General features: G+C 43.0%; 1 protein-coding gene across 7 annotated transcripts in view; it reads right to left on the bottom strand.

Moving 5' to 3' along the window:
- The window catches only part of LOC103731999 (myomegalin), a 243565-nt gene that overhangs the window by 25126 nt on the left and 199889 nt on the right, over positions 1-18550 (bottom strand). For all 7 annotated transcript variants that reach the window (XM_008830514.2, XM_008830515.2, XM_017797497.2 and 4 more), the window contains 7 exons: positions 10863-11095; positions 7827-8262; positions 6853-7045; positions 5666-5782; positions 3645-4173; positions 1717-1952; positions 909-960 (listed from right to left, as the gene is read on the bottom strand). In XM_008830514.2, the coding sequence (XP_008828736.1) occupies positions 909-960; positions 1717-1952; positions 3645-4173; positions 5666-5782; positions 6853-7045; positions 7827-8262; positions 10863-11095 (1796 nt within the window). The remainder of the gene's footprint in view (positions 1-908; positions 961-1716; positions 1953-3644; positions 4174-5665; positions 5783-6852; positions 7046-7826; positions 8263-10862; positions 11096-18550) is intronic.

Raw genomic sequence — 18550 nt, forward strand, 5'->3', positions numbered from 1 at the left:
ACCAGCTAGTCCTCCCTAAGGCCTATGGGAAAATCCGTGTAAGCCAGAGGCACCATTCTGTATAGAATAATGAAATAATTGACCTCTAATTAGATGGGGCGTAAATGAAGAGACAATAGCTACCCAGTACAGGGGCTGCACCATATGCTAAGGACCACTGCTACTTAACAAGTGATCCTTCAACTGCTGCAGTCTTAGGACTATTATCATCTCCCACAAGTATAAAAATTAAAAGGAAGCCTTGAGAAACACAGAACAAAATGCCATCCCAACGTTTAAGACTAAGGAAGTGGAATCGTCTAGTTGACTCAAGTGTTTTCCACTTATGTGCCTGTGAGAGATCAGAAATAAGAAACAGAAAATAACACCAAACATCATGTCCTTTATCAAAGATATTTTAGAAGCACTCACACGGTCTAAGGAACATTCATGACACAAAGAGCTCAAACCAGTGGCTACAAATGACCCTGACCCAGTATCTTTTTTAGTACTATATGCGTGACTCACTGAAAGTTGTCTCCAAGGCACTGGTGCCTTCCAGGTATCTGCACAGCCTGGGCCTCTTTCTCTACATACTATCATGTGATTCTTTCTTCTCCAAGGAAATTGAGTGAATATTAAGTTAGCTGTCAGTGTAACCCAGAACAGGAGAGCCTTACATAAAACTCACAGGAGATAAGCAGGAAAATCCCCTTGGTTCACTTGTAGGTAAGACTGTTTCTAGCCTACCAAGCCCAAAGAATTAATGTGGCAGTAGAATTACATGAAAAGAAAGAATTTGGATAAAAAGACAATAGTGTTCAATGAATAAATTAATGAACTATATTCAACACCCCTCCATTTGTAAAGTTGGGGGCTACTGTTGATCTCTTGACCAAATCCCTTTCCCAGATTCTCTTCTGAGTTACCTGAGGGCCAGTGGCTCAAGCCCAGCTTCTTCTTTCTCACTTTTATGATCCTCTGCAAATCAAATTCAGAAAGTAACAGAAGTTAGACTGGATAGGTCCCACTTCACACATCACAAGCACACAGAATAGTGATTACACCTCACATATGTTCAGGACAATTATTTTGAGTGCTTCAGGTTATGACTTTTGTGTGTTTGTGCATGTTTGTGTGTATGTATGTGAAATATATGGGAATGTGCATGTGTGTGGAGGCCAGATGACAGTCAGATGGCAACCTTGGGTATTGCTTTTTTTTTTTTTTTGAGACAGAGTCTCTCACTGAACCTGGAGCTCATGGCCTGGAACTTGTTGTGTTTTTTTATGTTAAAATTATGGGAAAGTTGATGTGTGGGGAGGCCAAGATGCCAGCAGAATGGCACCCTTGGGTTTGCCTTTTTTTTTTTTTTTGAGACAGAGTCTCTCACTGAACCTGGAGCTCACCAACTAAGCTAACCTGGCTAGCCAGCATCCCCCACGGACCAGCCTGTCTGTCTCCTCAGTCTTGGGATTACAAGTATGTGTCACCATGTACAGGTTTGTTATGTGGGTTCTGGGGAGTGAACTTAGGTCCTCATGCCTACAGGGTATAGATTATGTATGGCTCTATAGTTCTAACCACTGCATTTCTAGCCCTGTGTGTTCTTGGTGCTGCCCTCAAGCGATGAAGTGGAACCTGGACTCTGGGATAGAAAGCTGGAGATGTGGCAGCCACCTGAGCCCTGGACCGTGCATGTGGCTGCAAGCACTCCAAGTCCTGTGGCCAACCTACTCGTGCTGAGTTTGTTGGTGAGCCTCTCTGTCAGCTGGCCTCCCTGGGCTAGTTGTTCCCGGAAGCTCTGGCCCAGATAGTAGTCGATGTCATTGCTCCTGAGGAGGTCCTCGAAAGATTTCACTGTGTCCTTTGCATGTTGGGTGAGAAGGTAACAAATTCCTCTCCCTTCTCGAATTTTTTGTCGCAGATATGATAGTTCTCGAGCCTGATCCTGGATCAGGGAATCATATTTTCTAATGCGGAAAGGAGAGAAGAGAGGAAGAATGAAAAAGAGTGAGGTTACAAGGGCTCTGTAGAGATCTCGGTGTGAAAAATACCCAAGGAAGACCCCAACTCTGAATGTACACCACCCATGAGAGGGCTTTAAGAAAAGTAAATTCTATGCTGAGAAACAAGAAACAACTGCATCATACATTTGGGGGTGACAATGTTCTTCAGCTGTTTTATATATGTTAGTCTAATGTTCAAAATGAAATCACGACCTCATGAGAGTACGAAAATTCCACATTTTATATTTCTTATACCCTCAGTAGCATAGACACACAGTAGATAGTTAAGAAATATCTAGAATCACTTCATCCTAAGTCTCCCTAGGACCTTTCACATCTCCTGTTCCAAACACCACCAGATGTAAGAATTCCTCCTGTGAGAGGACACCGTGGTAGATGGCATTTGCAAAGCTGACCATTATGTAACCTCCCACGCCATGTGCTCTCCCGCAACATGGCTTTGCCAGTCCTCCAAAAGCAGATAGATGCTACTCTCTACTGCCTTAAATCTGGAAGGTTCCGCAACCACTTTAACCAAGATAACACAGTGGGGATATTTCTGTGCCAGTTGAGGAGTTCTTTATTTTTATTTTTTATATTTTATGTGTATGTTATGTCTGCATTTATGTAAGCGCACCCATGTCATGCAGTGCCCACAAAGGAACAGAAGAGGATCCGATGCCCTGGAACTGGAGTTACAGATGGTTATTAGCTGCCATGTAGGTACTGGGATTCGAACCCAGGTCTTCTGCAAGAACAAGCAGTGTTCTTATCCAGTGAGCCATCTCTCCAGCTCTGAGGAGTAGTTCTTAACTAGCTTGATGACACCTACTTTCTGCTCTAAAAACCAGCTTTCACACAGGAGCAACAGGACCCTGAGTCCATTATACCAAGAGAAACCAAAGTCAGAAGAGAAGTGTTGGAGGACTGGAGTCACATGGAGAAAGAGAGAAGCCTGGAGCTAGTCCAGACATGGATAAAGAAGCCATGGCCAGCTCAGAAAGGACTTTCAGATCATTCTGACCATGGCTTTTACCTGGTGGCAGCCACATGGGAGACCCAGCAGAATCCAGTTAGCCCACAGAACATAATCATCACAGCTTGGAGTGATTTGTTACTTAGCAATAGATAACCAGGGAGGATGCTGAGATGTGTGTACTCAGTGTTTTTTTTTAAACACAAAGTATCAATAATAATGATAATAATGGAAAACAGCACTGAGAGCTTAATATAGGCCAGACACTATTCTTATTAGTTCAATTAAATCTAATTACTATCCTTTGAGTAGGTTCTTCATTCCATCAAGCAAATAGGCTGAGAAAAGTTAAACAGGCTACACAGCTCATCAGTTGCAGAGTAGGATTTACAGTCAGGCTGTCTGAGTCTAGTCTTACCATTACACTATACCACATATACTGACATTTTACTCATATATAGGTACCAGGACATCCTGGAGACCTACTGTCTCCTGGACACTGGGCCACCATCAAGTGAACTGCTGGTTATCCTTATACCTGTCTTCCCTCAGCCCTATTACTACTTTAAAAAGTACCCATTTGGACTACCTGGATATATTCTCCCAGCTGCCTGGGCTGCCCCATTCCAAGCACAGAATTAGACATCAATCAAGAAAGGGCCAAACAGCATCCTCCTTACCCAGGCCACGAGGCCGACCTCAGCTCCTCTGCCAGCTTTCCCTCTAGTCCAGTTTTCGGGAGCTGGGCCTCTAGTTGGGATACTCTCTGGATGAGGCTCTCTAGATCCTTTTTGGCCTGAAGCCCTGGAGGGTAGAAAGCCCCAGTGCCATCAGACAGCCACCCCTCATCCTCATCAGTGACACTGTGAGGTGAAGACCCCTCGAGGGTTGCGATGGCTCTCAGCTTCCGGGGTCTTTCCAGACTAGATGAATAATCACTTGTAGCTGAGAGGGACCGGACCCGGCTCCTGAGGTTCTGAATAATCTTGTTGGCGTTCTGTAGCTGGGTTTTCAGATCTTTGATGTCCTTTTGTAGGACAGAGATGTCTTCTGAATTTCCATATGCCTGGAACACCTCTTGTTTCCCTAGTTTGTTCTCTAAAGATTTCTTCACAGAGGGGCTGACCAAGGCTGGATCCAGGCACCCCTGCTCAGAGTCCAGCCCCTCCATGAGCATGGTGGGCCTCAGGCTGCTGTGCTCCTCACATTCTGAAAGACACAAAGACATCTTCCTGAAGAAAATCTGGATATGCTGCTGTGGCCGCTCTGTTCAGAGGAGCAGGCTGGTCACAAGAACAGTATGGGAGCCAGACTGAAGCAGTGCTTTATTGAGTGCTGGTTCTTCCCATTTAGCATTTCTTATCCTCTCAATAACTCTGTAAGCAAGGTACAGTCACTTCTCATTTTGATGACTATAGAAACCAAACTTCAGGGGGAAGTAAGCAAGCTAGTCACAAATCATGCAGATGAATGCATGGAAGAGCCAGAATTCAGACTCTCTCGTGTCCTTAACACACAGTCAGTGCCTCTTAAGAAAGATAATAACATTGCCTCAGATACTGAAAATGACTATAAGAACTGAAGAACAAGCTTCTAGAATGCTCCTGAACACTACTATGATTTAAAAATACTGGGCTACAGTAGCCTGAAAAAAAGGTCTGGGGAAATAAGACCTTACAAAACCCATCAGCATAGGGACAGCAGCTGTACGAGGGCAGTGGCAGGCAGGATAAGAATGATGTGCAGTGTTCTGTGAGGTGCCACACCCTGTGCTAGAGTGTTTTAATAGAACTTATTCATTTCATTGACTTGAGTACCCAATGGGTTAGATAATTGCTTTATTACCAATTTAGCAGATGAAGAAACTAAGGCACACAGAAGTTCAAAGAGGATTTGAACCAGCCACACTGGTCTCAGGATCCCTGTTCTTAACAGCCAGACTACATTGCCTCACTTCAAGTCTGTAGGTGCCCTATGATGACAGTCCTTTATTAATGCAAAATAAAATTTTGCATTAAATATTTTATTTAGTACTTTTTATTTTATGTGTATGAGTGCATTCCCTGCATGGTAAGGGCACCCATGTCCTGCTATGCCCTCGGGGGTCAGAAGAGAGCGTCAGAGCCTCTGGAACAGGAGTTGCAGACTGTTGTCATCTGCCATGTAGATGCTGAGACTTGAATTCTGGACCTCGGCAAGAGCAGCCAGTGTTCTTAACTGCTGAGCTGTTTCTCCAGCCCCATAAAATAAAAATTTTTATTTTAAGCTTATGGTTTACATATATACTAAAGCTCATAGAGCTCTTCCTTAATAAATAGGTCTAAGTATTTTTTTCTATATCAATTGGATAGAATTTTTTGTTTTTGAGACAGGGTCTCCCTGGCCTAGAACTTGCTATGTAGACCAAGCTGGCCTCAAACTCAGAGGTCTGCCTCTGCCTCCCAAGTTCTGGGATTAAAGGTATATACCACCACACCCGGTTCAATTTCAATGAGATAGAATTTTTTATTAATAGTATGCTAGAAGCTAATTTTAAAAGTTCTAACAGGCTTATTTCAAACAAGAGTTCTCCAAAGTTCCTATCCTTGCTTGGTCCTGTGTCCACTTCAGTCACAATGCCCCACCCCACTACTCAGTGGGAGTGGCCTAAGGCATATAAACACAACTGACTACACGGGGGAAGGTGATCCTCGGCATATACCTGGGCTGGTGGTCTCCTCCCGCTCAGCCTCATTCTCACTTCGGCCACAAGTCTCGTAGCCCAGGTCCTGGAGGTCCACCTGGACCTGCTTGCTGTCCTGTTTCACCAAGGATTCACCTGTTCAGGAAGAGATGGCTGGTGTTAAGAGTACCTGGACTTCCCACATATTCCCTCAACTCAGTGGCACATGCCCTGGTCTTCAAGGCAGAGAAGTCAGAGCCAAATCTGGGAGAGATGCTTTCTTAGTCTCTGATAGGAGAAGCTAAAGCCCACGGAGGCCTTCTTCCCACCAGGGTGAGCACTCTGCGGAAGAGCTCTGTTCTGGCAACAGAGGCTCAGTTGGAATCAGAAATGGGTAAGTCAGGGACTGCCTGCTGCCATCTCAGAAAGCCCTAGGGAAACTATTCAGGTCCTTATCCACAAGGGTTCAGTGAATGTTTAAACAAAGCTGAACTGACTTAGAGTCACAAGACATCCAGCTTGGCCCTGTCCAATAAGGTAGAACCTATCCACATGTGGCTATTTGATATCAAGTTAAGTAAAAGCTAAATTTTTCCAAATTCTACTCACCATGCTTCACTTGCCTGTAAAGCCATAAAGAACATTCCTGTCCCTGCAGAACTGTTATTGAATAATGCTGACTCTGTAACAATGTGATGGTATGTTTTGGCTTTTGTTACTGTTGTTTTGTTTTTTTGTTTGTTTGTTTGTTTGTTTTTTTGAGACAGGATCTCCCTGTAGCCCCAGCTAGCCTGGAATTGGCTATGTAGACTTGCAATCCTCCTGCCTCTGTCTCATCCGCATAGCCTACTCAGGCGTGTGCCACCACAAAGAGCTATGATTTTGAAGAATTTGTTGTGGTGTAAAGAGAAAGAGGAAAACAAGAAAAGAAGAGAATCAAAGCAGTTTACTGATTCTACCAGAAACGAGCAAATGTAGACATCAGCCCATATCTTTCCTATATTCTCAACCGCAACTTTAAAATCTTGTTTAATTCCTTTAGTTTTCATGGCCATCCACAAATTGAAGTAAACCATTGACTCCCACAGTAAAACATTGACTCCCATGTGTCTAGGACTGCTGTCATGGCTGAATTGTTTGGAGGTTAGGGAAGAAAAATAAAACCTGTGAGACAGTAACTTCTCAGGGAGAAGACACTTGGGTGACAGTGAGCTTGGGATACTTACTGAATATGGCTCTGTACTTCTCCAGCTGGTTTGCCTGGGCAAACACAGTGGCTTCTGAGATCAGGAGCTTCTCCTGGAGATCTTGATAGCGTTGTCTGCACTGAGCCAGTTGGGAACGCAGGTGCTTGGTGGACCCAGGCAGGCTAAATTCTGGCTGAGGCCCAGAGTCTTGGGCCTGGGACTTGTTGTCTTGCTGTGAAAAAGGCCAATACAAGGGTCAGCACATTCTGGGGTGACTCCCTACCATATGGTGATAGCCACCTGCCCAACTGTGTGCTGTGGACTGTATATGTTCACATGTCTGCCACAGGATTCCTTCCATCACATGGCAGTTCCCTGCATTCCAGACAGAGGTCCTGGAGAGCTGGGGTAATGTTTTATTCATTTTTCTCTCTACAGCACATAACACAGTGCCAATCAAGTCTTCAGAACAGCCTGCTGAAAGGAAGAGGTGGGAACCTCTGCTCCTCACCCCGGCACCTGTCCTAGGGTCTTCTCAGCACTCTCTGCATTCCCCATCTCACTGACTCTTCAGCAAAGTTCTCGCCTTTATGAGGATCTGAGAAATGCCCTCTGAGGCCAAGGTGCAGTCACATGTGCTGAGCCGTGGTGAAAATGGCAGTGATAAGGAAGAGATATCATTGTGTGTCTCAAGACCCAATGCATCGCAATATTATGGCAGTTACACCCTATGAAAAAGCTACTGTGTTTGCATATCCTCTCATCATGTTTAGACCTCAAAGGCAGGCATCAAGTCATAACACCCACTGCCAATGCAGGATGTGTTACCTGGAAAACTAAATGCTCTAGAAATACTCATAAAATCCTTTCTAAAGCTTAGTGAGTGCCTTTATGATTGCAGGCCACTGCTGCCCTCAGTACCTCCTGACCCACAGAACAGAATGGTTTAAGATGCAGACTGTTACCTCCAGCTCTTCTTCAAGTACTGCTTACTCCCCCATGCCCTCACTTACTTGGTGGACATCCACTGAGAGGGCCGCCCCAAGGCTGAGGCTCTGGGGTCTGGGGCAAGGCCTCGTGGTCACAGGCTCCTGTTCTTGGTGTTGATGCTTCCCAGGAGAAGCAGGTAGACCTGTGTTGATCCTGTCGATCTCCCTGGCCAGGTGTGCCAGGAGCTCTGGAGTCAGTTTACTATTCCCTTCTTTGCTGCTCAGTACCAGCTGTTCTTTGAGGAGGTTGATGATGTTGTGGGCATTCTTCAGCTTCCCCTGGACCTTTCTGAACTCAGCCTGAAGGCTATTCTCATTCAGATCCCCTTTGCTGACCACAGTCTCCACCATAGCCTCGCCCTTCTCCTTGTCTTCCTCCATCTCCCATCCGTCAGACATTGCTTCTCCCATCTGCTCTTTCAACTCTGCGTTCTCAAGGCAAAGGCTCAGCATGGTGTTCCTGAAGGGAATGCACAAGAAAGGGCTAGATCTGGCCTGGTCCGCCACTCCTAACAGTCCCTCTACCCACATCTCAGTGCATAACAAAATCAGAGTCATCTCATAGCATGAAGCAATCTCAGAGACCTATAACAACACCCTTACTTCATACATGAGAAAACTCGGAGTCAGGGAGAGCAGACTTGCCTCCCACCATGTGCTTCCATGGCTATTTGGTGGAAGCATTATTAATAAAGCATAAAAATAGACTCCTAGTCCATTTTTCTTTACTTAAGCACATAGTCTCACGTGTTTTAATTTTCAGTGGCCTCTGTAACACACAAGCAAACTTACACCGTCAAGTAAAAAACTAGATCTTGCCTATGACAAATTATTGTGGATTTTATCATTGTATTAATTAGTACTGATTTAAAAATCATGGAATGATAAATTGGGACTCAGGAATAGAGAAAAATAAATAACACCAATCAGAACTATAATCTAAATATATTTATATGGTTATTTGCCATATTTCTGGCCTGCGTGGTAGGTGATAGCCTTCATGAGAGTTGGTACTGTGCTTATCTTTTTCATCTGTATTTCCAAGGACTGTCACAAGTGCTTGCCACATAAGACATCTGTATTTGTGGAAGGAATGAAATTGACTAAACTGAGAACACTGAGCAGCTAGATCACACACACACACACACACACACACACACACACACACACACACGTTAATTCACAGTCTAAAGGATCCATAGTTGGCTGTGCATCTAGTCGAGTTTTCTCCGAATCCTAAAATCTTGGTGCTTCATGCAGATCTTGTTTGGTGTAATTTATGGAAGAAAATATATTAGGTCATAGAACTCAAAAAGATTATGCACGAAACAGTTTTTCAATGGAGAAAAATAGTGTGGGTATGTTACCAAAATTAGAATGTAGGAAGGAGAGAAAGAGGAGTATGTATTCTACCAAAAAGAATATTTAATATTATTGTTACATCTTTTTTTTGAGGTAAACCCTGATGTTTGCACAGTGCAAACTAATAAAAGCAAAACTCAACAACATCTTGAAATGAGGGGCTGGGTAGAGTCTACATTTCACATTACTGTTTCTTAAGATTGGATGGTGGGTTAAACAACCTAGAATTTCAGGTTATTAACTCTAAGTGAAAATAATCCATGAGGGTTCTACATATGGTATATGGAATTAAGAGATGCATTGCTCCATGACAGCACAACTAAATGTACACTCATAGAATCCTACATAAAACTTAAGGAAGGCATCATTAAGCTAATTCAACATAAAAAAATGACATCTAGAATGATCACAAGAATTAAAACTAAATGTGTGTGTGCACACAGGGAGGCCAGAACTCAATGTCTAGTGTCTTCCTCTACTGCTCTCCATCTTATCTTTTGAGACAGGGTCTCTAACTGAAACCAGATCTTGAAGATTGGCTAGGCTGCCTGGCCAGCAAGTCCCAAGGATCCTCCTCTTGCCTCTTCCTTCCCAGCGCTGGGATAACAGGAGAATATGGCTCCTGGGGATCAAACTTAGGGCCCCTTTCTTGCAGACAAGCACTTTTCCTATTAAATATCATACAATTTAAATTTTTATGAAATATAGAATACATAAGAAAGGTTTAGGTATTAAAAAATCAGGAGGAAATAAAGCAGATCAGTTAGCTCAGTTGGTTAGAGTGTGTTGCTTATAAAAATCAGGAGCAAAGGGTATAGCCAGGGTGAATTATGAAATCTTGAGTAGGTCACTTGGAATTTTTAAGACATTAGTTCTCTCAGTTATGAAACAAGGACAACAGGCTTGGATGCCAACATTGCATTAAAGTTCTAATGTTATTCAGGGAAGTTTAAGTACCATGCATATGTAGGGCAAAAATAGGTCCTGAATTGGAAGTTGTTCATCTGTATAGCTGCTCTAAAGCATCAGTCATGATGATTATGGTTCTCAGGGATCAATGAGTAAATAGATTAGATTAGCTTTATAGTATCAACATGTTCTCCAGCATTTTTGACAAAAATCTCCTTAAAGCCAGAGTGTCCAGTCTAGCTAATGGATCAATACCTGGCATTTTTATAAATTTAAAGTAGCAAAGATTATTAAATTTGCAATTCCATGATTCCACTGTTTATGCTTCTGGGAGGGAGTTGAATGGAGATAAGGGTGCTGTCTAAATCCTTCTCTTCACAGAATCTTCTGGTTGTGAAACTTCTTGGAAGGGCAATTTACAGGACTTGATTTAAAAGGTTGCAACCGTACAAATAAAGGAAGATTCCATCCATTGTGTGTGTGTGCGCGCGCGCGCACACACACACACACACACACACACACACACACACACGGGGCATTTGGACAGTGAAAACAAGCACTGCTATATTGAATTAAGAGCAGATTATTTTAATTACAACTGATTCTTACTATCTAATATCATTAGCTTTTCTTTAAAGAATATGTAGATACATTAAGGCATAGGGCCTGTGATATGGACCAAGTAACCCTGGGGAAGCACCAATACTGTGGTTGCAGCAAGGCAAGTTCCTAACTGTGGATGCTCATGGTCAGTAGGCTCCCCTTATTTGGAGAAAATGTGGGGCATACCTGATGTGGGACACAGAGGAGAATCCTGCTTCCTCAATTTGAGCCTTTAGCTCCTTGAGTTCCGCCTCAGCTTTTCTCTTCTCCTCTAAGTACTGGTGGATTTCAGCCCTCAGGTGGAGAATTTCCTCCTGAAGACACCTGTTACTGTCCCCTCCTACTGGGGAAGAGGGCTGAAAACATATGTTCTGGGTCTCCATGGTTGCCAGGCTTTTCTCCAAAGCCACCTTGATGAGCTGAAAGAAAATCATGGTTTAAAGAATTTAGACCATTACGTATCAGGCCAAAGGACTCATCCTACTGCAGAGATACCTGTTCATCCATGTTTATTGCTGCTGTTTTCACAATAGCTAAGAAATGTAAGCAACCTAAGTGTCCCTCACTTAGGGATAATGAAAATGTGCTACATTTACACAATGGAGTTCTCAGTGATAAAGAAAGATGAAATCATGAAATTTGCAGGTAAATGGATGGAACTAGAAACTGTTATACTAAATGAAGTCACACGGACTCAGAAAAACAAACAACACAAATTCTCCCTCATTTGTGGATCCTAGCACCAAATCCTTATATGTGAGTATATATCCTGATGTAACTGCAGGAGCCAGGAAAATGGAAAAGAACCAGGTGGTAAGGGGAAAGAAGGAACCTGAGAGAAGAACAATAGGAGACAATTAACACTAAGAGGGAAATGGGTAAAATGGAGGTTATTTAAATGAGAGGGGGAGAGGAGGGTTATACAAGGAACTACAGGGAGAAGGGGAAGAAGGAGCTCAAGAGGTGGGGTAACCATAAGAGACATGGAAAAGGGAAAAGTGGGGGAAATGGGGATACTTTAACTGGGGAGGGTTAGATAGGGAAAGAGAGAGGAGAAATAAATGATGCCTAGCTGCTGTAAAAAAAAAACCCAGAGGGAATCATATTAGTCTAAAAGCCTACTGAAAAATTACACATATAATCTCTCTACATGAGTCCATGTGTATAGCTGAAGGCTATATAACAAGAAACAGTGCCAGACAGGAGAAACCTCCCTTTGAGTTGTTGACCAGGGTGGTCCAAGAGACTCCTCAGATTTGGGTCTAAAGTCTATTGCCACAGCCCTTTATTGTCCCCCAGAACTTGAAGGTAACATTCTACTGCTGAAGTCTAACACAGGACTTGGAGCAATGGAGCTGGAACTGACCTGAAAACCACCTCCCTGACACTTACTTCTCACAGTTTTAGAGAACACTATGCAAGCTGCTAAGGGCATCAATCGAAGGTTCAACCCCAGCTTTAAGGCCTAATAACCACAACAATGATCAACACAGCAAACTATATTGGGGTAATAGTGGTACTTTTATCTTGGGTATAATCAACAGCTACCTAATTGGACCTAAAGCCCACTCAACAGGAGGGAACTCAAGTGTGGTACTGTAAACATAGCAAACACACACAGTTGCAGAAGTCATAGATCTTAGAGAAAACCCTTAGACAAATGTAATTTCTTACTACGTGTTAAATATGGATCCTTATACTTACAGTCACCACTCATCAAAGAAGCTTCTTTTGTAACATACGAAGACTATTACAGAGTTCCACAACTGGTTACACGTAGAGATTAAGTGTCTGTAAATGCCCAACCCTAAGTGACACATCTACAATGGAATCTCTATACCTAAGACTCATGGAATATAGTAGAACAAGGGGTAGAGAGAATACTAATGCATCTCTCAACTCTCATCAATAAAGCTCCCTCATACAACAGAGGGCCATGAACCCAGGGCTCAGGGACCATTGCAGAAGAGGGGACAGAAAGATTGTAAGAGCCAGGGGAAAAGGTGTATGACCATATGGAAACAGAGTCTTATAGGTTCCAGAGACCTTGCTCAAATGAACACCGCAATGGTGACAGCATGCACAAGATCTATACAAACTCAAGCAGACAAAAACCCAGCATAGAATGGTGGAAATGGGCAGTAGGCCCCATTCTTAGCCGAAAAACTATTGGGCAGTTGATTGCTGCTTGGTGAGAAAGAGCTGATCTTTTTTTTTTAAAATATATTTTAATGTATTTTTTGCATTTTTATTGATTTTTTGCAATTTCCATACAATATAATTTGATAACATTTATATCCCCTTTCCGATCCATACCTCCCCATACTCCCCCAGCCCAGTTCACTGTACTTTCTCTGTATAGAGCCTATAGAGTCTAACTTGAATCCCCAAATGTTCTCCAGTGTGGGTTCATCCACCGGAGCTTGCATAGGACTTGTTTGTGCTGTCTCTATTGCTGTGAGTTCAAATGAGTAACTGGACAGTTGTCTGGAGAGCTCTGCCCACCCCCCCATGGTCACCCATCACCTCTGGCTCTTACATTCTTTCCACCTCTTCCTCTGCAGTGATTTCCAAGCCCTGAGCTCCAGAAGCCTGAGAGAAGCATCCCATTCAGAGATAAGTGCTCTGCAGCTCCCTCCTCCCCACGCATTAGAAAGCCATAAGTTTCTGTCAATCACCATCTGCTGCATGAGGAAACTTCTCCAATGAGAGTTGAAAGATGCATTAATTTTCAACAGTTGGGTGAGCATCTGAACCAGCACCATCCATTCCAATCATCTTTCCCAGGACTAGGAGTCCATATTATTATGAGGGTACCACAGTTACATCTCACAGGAAGGGACCAGAGCTCCAACTCACTGGAGAGAACCACAGTTCCAACTCACAGGAGGGGAACCATAGCTCCATCTCACAGGAGGGGACCACAGCTCCATCTCACTGGAGAGGATCACAGTTCCAGCACACAGGAGGGGAACCATTGCTCCATCTCACAAGAGAGGACCTCAGCTCCAGCTCACAGGAGAGGATGTCAACTTCAGCTCACAGGAGGAACCACAACTCCAGCTCACAGGAGAGGACCAGGACTCTAGCCCACAGGACAGGACCACAGTTCCAGCTCACAGGAGAGGACCACGGCTCCTGCTCACCAGAGGGGACCACGGCTCCAGTTCACAGGAGGGAACCACAGCTCCAGCTCACTGGAGAGGACCACAGCTCCAGTTCACAGGAGAGGACCACAGCTCTAGATGTCTTTCTTTCCTGAAGTCCGCAGGCTCTGAAACAGTGGTTTGTTTTTTGGGGTTTTTTTTCTGTGTGTATATAAATACACTCATGTCCTACAATGCCCGTGGAGGTCAGAAGATTCCCTGGAACAAAGCTACTTCATTTGGCTGACTAAAATTTTGCTCCTCTGCTTAAAATCTTTCAGATATAATCCTCAGGATGGAGAGGACATGCCCAAGATGGGGAGGGGGTGCCTGGGTTCTGCTCCTGCCCGCAATGCAGATCTCCACTCATTTCTTGACTGCTGCCATGGCCACACTGGAGAACTCATGAAGGCCTTCGAGTCCCTCAAGACATTCCAGAAGGAGCAGTAGCAGCAACCGCGCCACTGCTACCATTATTGTTATTATCATCCACTTGGCTGTTGACTTGTGAGATTTTTGAGGAACCACGTCATAAATGCACAAGGGCAAAGTCTTCTTCAATACTCTCCTCTGATAACCTTTCATCTTTGGTAGCGTGGGCTTCCGCAGTCATCTGCAGCTTCAACTTGGCCACGATCAGACTGGATTCTTGTAGGAATTCTGATTTGAGGGTCCCTTGGCTCATGGCAACAGTCAAATGCTTAAGCACTTCCGTCACCTGGGTCCGGAGGGTGGGGCACTAGCTCTCTGCCGCACAGGCTTCTCCTTCAAGGGCTACTGTAGCTTCGATGTTATCATTGGCATTGAGCTTGGTCGACAGATGCTTGAAGAGCTCGGGGGTCTGCTCCCACTGGCACTCAGATCAGCAGTGCTCAATCTCCATTTCCATCTCCAGCCCTGAGCGGCCTACCTGGTTGCCATGGCACTCAGTCTCCTGCCCAGCAGGACCTGGGAGGCCACGCCTGATCTTCTTTAAGGGAGTGACATTGGACTCCAATAGATGAATGTGTACCGAGGGACGTCAGGGGACACTAACTTGACTCGATAGGTTTTAACATGAATGGCAGAATGCATGAAATCCGGTGGGGGGGGCTATGAGAGGATGCTGATAGGGAAGGGGGTATAAAGAAGGCTAAGATGTTGTGTATGAAATACACAAAAATTGAATGAAAATATTTTTAAAAAAGAATTTAGGCCATCAAAGAGGACTCATGAAAACACAAGAGCATAGGCAAGGGCAGCTTTAAATGAAAGTAAACAAACAAAAGACAAAACTAAAATGATCTTCTATTCAGGGACTTCCTTGGTCACAAGGGTCCAGGAACTGGTTTGGGAAAGGTGGAGACATGTAGTGAACAGGAGGGATTTGCCAACAGGGGAAGAAGAGTATCCAGAGGTAGGTGAGACACATAGACACACACACACACACACACACACACACACACACACACACACACACACACACAAATGCAAACAAATGAGATTTAACATGCTAAAACATGTGAATACTGTGATCCTTTTCTTTATAAGGAGACAGAATCCCCTAAAAGCCTGCTGATTCCGGGATGCCTCACCAGCCATGTGAAGATCATGGCTCAAGACACCAGGGATCAATGACTGAGGCCCTGCATGCAACTTTGACTCCAAAGAGGAAATGAAAACTCAGGGTTCTCAGAAACAGTCAGCGGCCAGTCTGAGAATTGAAATCGTGGAACTACAGTTAGGACCAAGCAAGCTTAATTTCACTGACAGCGGGAGAGGGTTGAGGGGAAGTCACCCTGTCCAGCACTTAGTATTTTTTTTGTCATCACCCATGTGCCAATGCTGTCAGATAAATACTCTCTTTAAACCTAAACACATGAAAAGAAAACAAGGCAGAAACAATTTCCCCTTGTTATTCTTTTTTAAAAACACTTTTTTAATTTTATGTTTATGAGTGTATTGCCTGCACGTATGTAAGTGCATCTGTGTTATGCCATGCCCGTGGACAACCGAAGAGGGCGTCAGATCCCCTGGAACTGGAGTTACAGATGGTTGTTATCCACTATATGGGTTCTGGGAAGCAAACCCAGGTCCTCTGCAAGAACAGCTAATGCTCTTAACCACTGAGCCATCTCTCCAGTCCCCTAGTTCTTCTTAAGGATACTTTTGAATTTACTTGATGTTCCATTTAAAACAGACCTTAAGGTGTTTTTGTTTGGTTTTTTGTTTTTTTGTTTTTTCCCAAGAGGGAATTTGTGAGTTGTTTCGACTTTCTTATTATATATTCTAGGCTTATCTCTCTAGTCGTTTCCCACGTTTTACAAAAGGTGTTAATATAAGCAAAAATCTGAGTATAACCTACTTAATGTATGACTATTTTAATACAAGAATTTCCTTCCTTTCCTTTCTTCTCTCTCTCTCCCTCTCTCTCATGTTTGAAAACAGGGTCTTCAAATATAGCACACATTGGCCTCCAACTCACTATCTCATTGTAGCCCAGGCTGGCCTCATTCTCCTGAGTGCTAGGATCTTAGACAGGTGCCACTGCATACAGTTCAACATTAATCTTGATACTTTCCAGTCCTGTTGGCTTCTTTTTCCTTGTAGTGACAGTATTTTGGTGTTTATATTCCATTTCAGGTCAGTTTGGGGTCTCAGTCCTCTACCCGTTCCCATAGTAATTTTTGTGTTATGCTGTTTTCTTCTATCTCTATTAATATTGTGACTCATGCTTGCCACTTATGAATTCAGTCTGGCTATACAGAACTCTGTCTCAATTACAAAGCTATTAAAATATCTTATTTGCTTATCTTATCTTATCTCTAGAAATTATGTGGTGGTCACCTGACTAGAGATGATTCATAGACTTATATATTTTATACCTTCATTTAAGTCACTAATATTTTAAATATAATAGGACCCAGAGCAAGTTATGTGTATCAGTGATTGATAGAGTTACTTGGGTTGGTTGACTCTTGCTATTCTTCAACACAAAGCTAGATAATACCTATGCTACAGTTTAGTGCTGGCATTTATGTGCAGCATGGTATTTAGTAGCTTAGCAAATGAAGCTGTAAAGTGATGTGCAGCTATGTAAAAGAAAAGGTCATAGACGTAGCTACTCAGTACTTAGGCATCCCATTCCATCTGAGCCTTGTGAGTCTAGCAGTAGGCAGGCTCCAGACAATGTGATAGACATCTCCACATGTATCACCTGGAATCTATGACAAAGTAAAAGATGGGGTACTGGGTAGGACCATTTCTGATGGCTTACAACTATAATCTTCATTTAAATTGTGTGATGTGCCAGGTATGGTAGTCTACACCTATAACTCCAACATTTGGGGGGCTGAGGCAGGGGGACTGGGAGTTCAAAGCCTGCCTAAGCTACATAGTGAGACCCTGTTTCAAAACCAAAAAATAATAGCTAAGTAAGGATAAATAAGTAAACTATGTGATATGACCTTTCTTTATAAACTTTTTCCAACCAACATAAGTAAAATCACCATTAGACTTGAATGTGAATTCTTTTCTTAACCTTAAGTGTTGCCTCAAGTGTTTCTTCTGCTTAAAAATAGTATCTTAGCAGTGTCCTCTGTCCTCCGTGGGCATTGTACGACACAGGTGCACTTACCTACATGCAGGCAATACACACATACACATAAAATAAAAATAATAAAATATTAAAAGAAATAATGTCTTAGAGCTGGAAAGATGGCTCAGCAGTTAAAAGCATTGGCTGCTCTGGGTTCAGTTCCTAGCACCCACATGGTGGCTAACAACTGTCTGTAACTCCAGTTCAAGGGGATCCAATTCCCTTTCTGGCCTCCAAGGACACTGCACAACATGAGTACACTTACATACATGCAGGTAAAACACTCATGCACATAAAAATAAATATAAAATAAAATATTAATGCCCATCTTTAATGAAGTCTATCCATTTTAAACTATCTTCCTGTTTGGGCTGTATTCTATTGATTTCACTATACTTATTTTCTTTTAAAGGAAAAAATGACTCATGAAATATGGGTGCTAGAAGAGACCCTCAAGGTCCACTTGTTCTAATTTTTCACTATCCAATCTTACAATAATTGCAATATGGTATTATCATCTACAAATGTGTTGGGCCATATTCATAGCTATCCTGGGACATATGAGATCTGATGGCCACAGATTGGACATATCTGGTAGAAATCTGATTTTTGTCCAGACTAATCTGGATTCTCATAGGTCCACCTGAAAGGCGGTTTATTTTGATTAACTTTACAATGCGAGCATCAATGCATGAAAGTGACTTAGGATCTAGACTCTTCCTTAGAAGATATTTTATTGTCTACGAAAAGCAAATATTTCTGTTCTTTCCCTTATGCAAATCCTAAATCTAAGCACATGCTGGTAGTATGACTCCACTGGGTCTATTGTGAATTCTGCCTCTTGCAGGTTTTTCATATTGCCTAATCCACTCTTGCCATTGGTTCCATACAATTCAACTTCTTTGAACGCTTCAGAGATCTACTGCAGATCTGATCTCTTGCTTGAATAGAGTTGTTTTGTTCTCACCCTCTTGCTTCATATTTTTCATAGTTTAGGTCAGTTTTCAGACAGTATCAAAGGCATTACGAAATCAGCATTTCTCAGATGATCACTGTCATTAATCATTAGGGAAATGAAAAATAAAACCAAGACGCTATCACGCCTCATGTGTATTACAATGGGTTATGCATGTTTTAAGAAAGATGACATG

Source organism: Nannospalax galili, unplaced genomic scaffold (assembly GCF_000622305.1).
Source record: "Nannospalax galili isolate Female #2095 unplaced genomic scaffold, S.galili_v1.0 scaffold455, whole genome shotgun sequence".
Taxonomy (NCBI): domain Eukaryota; kingdom Metazoa; phylum Chordata; class Mammalia; order Rodentia; family Spalacidae; genus Nannospalax; species Nannospalax galili.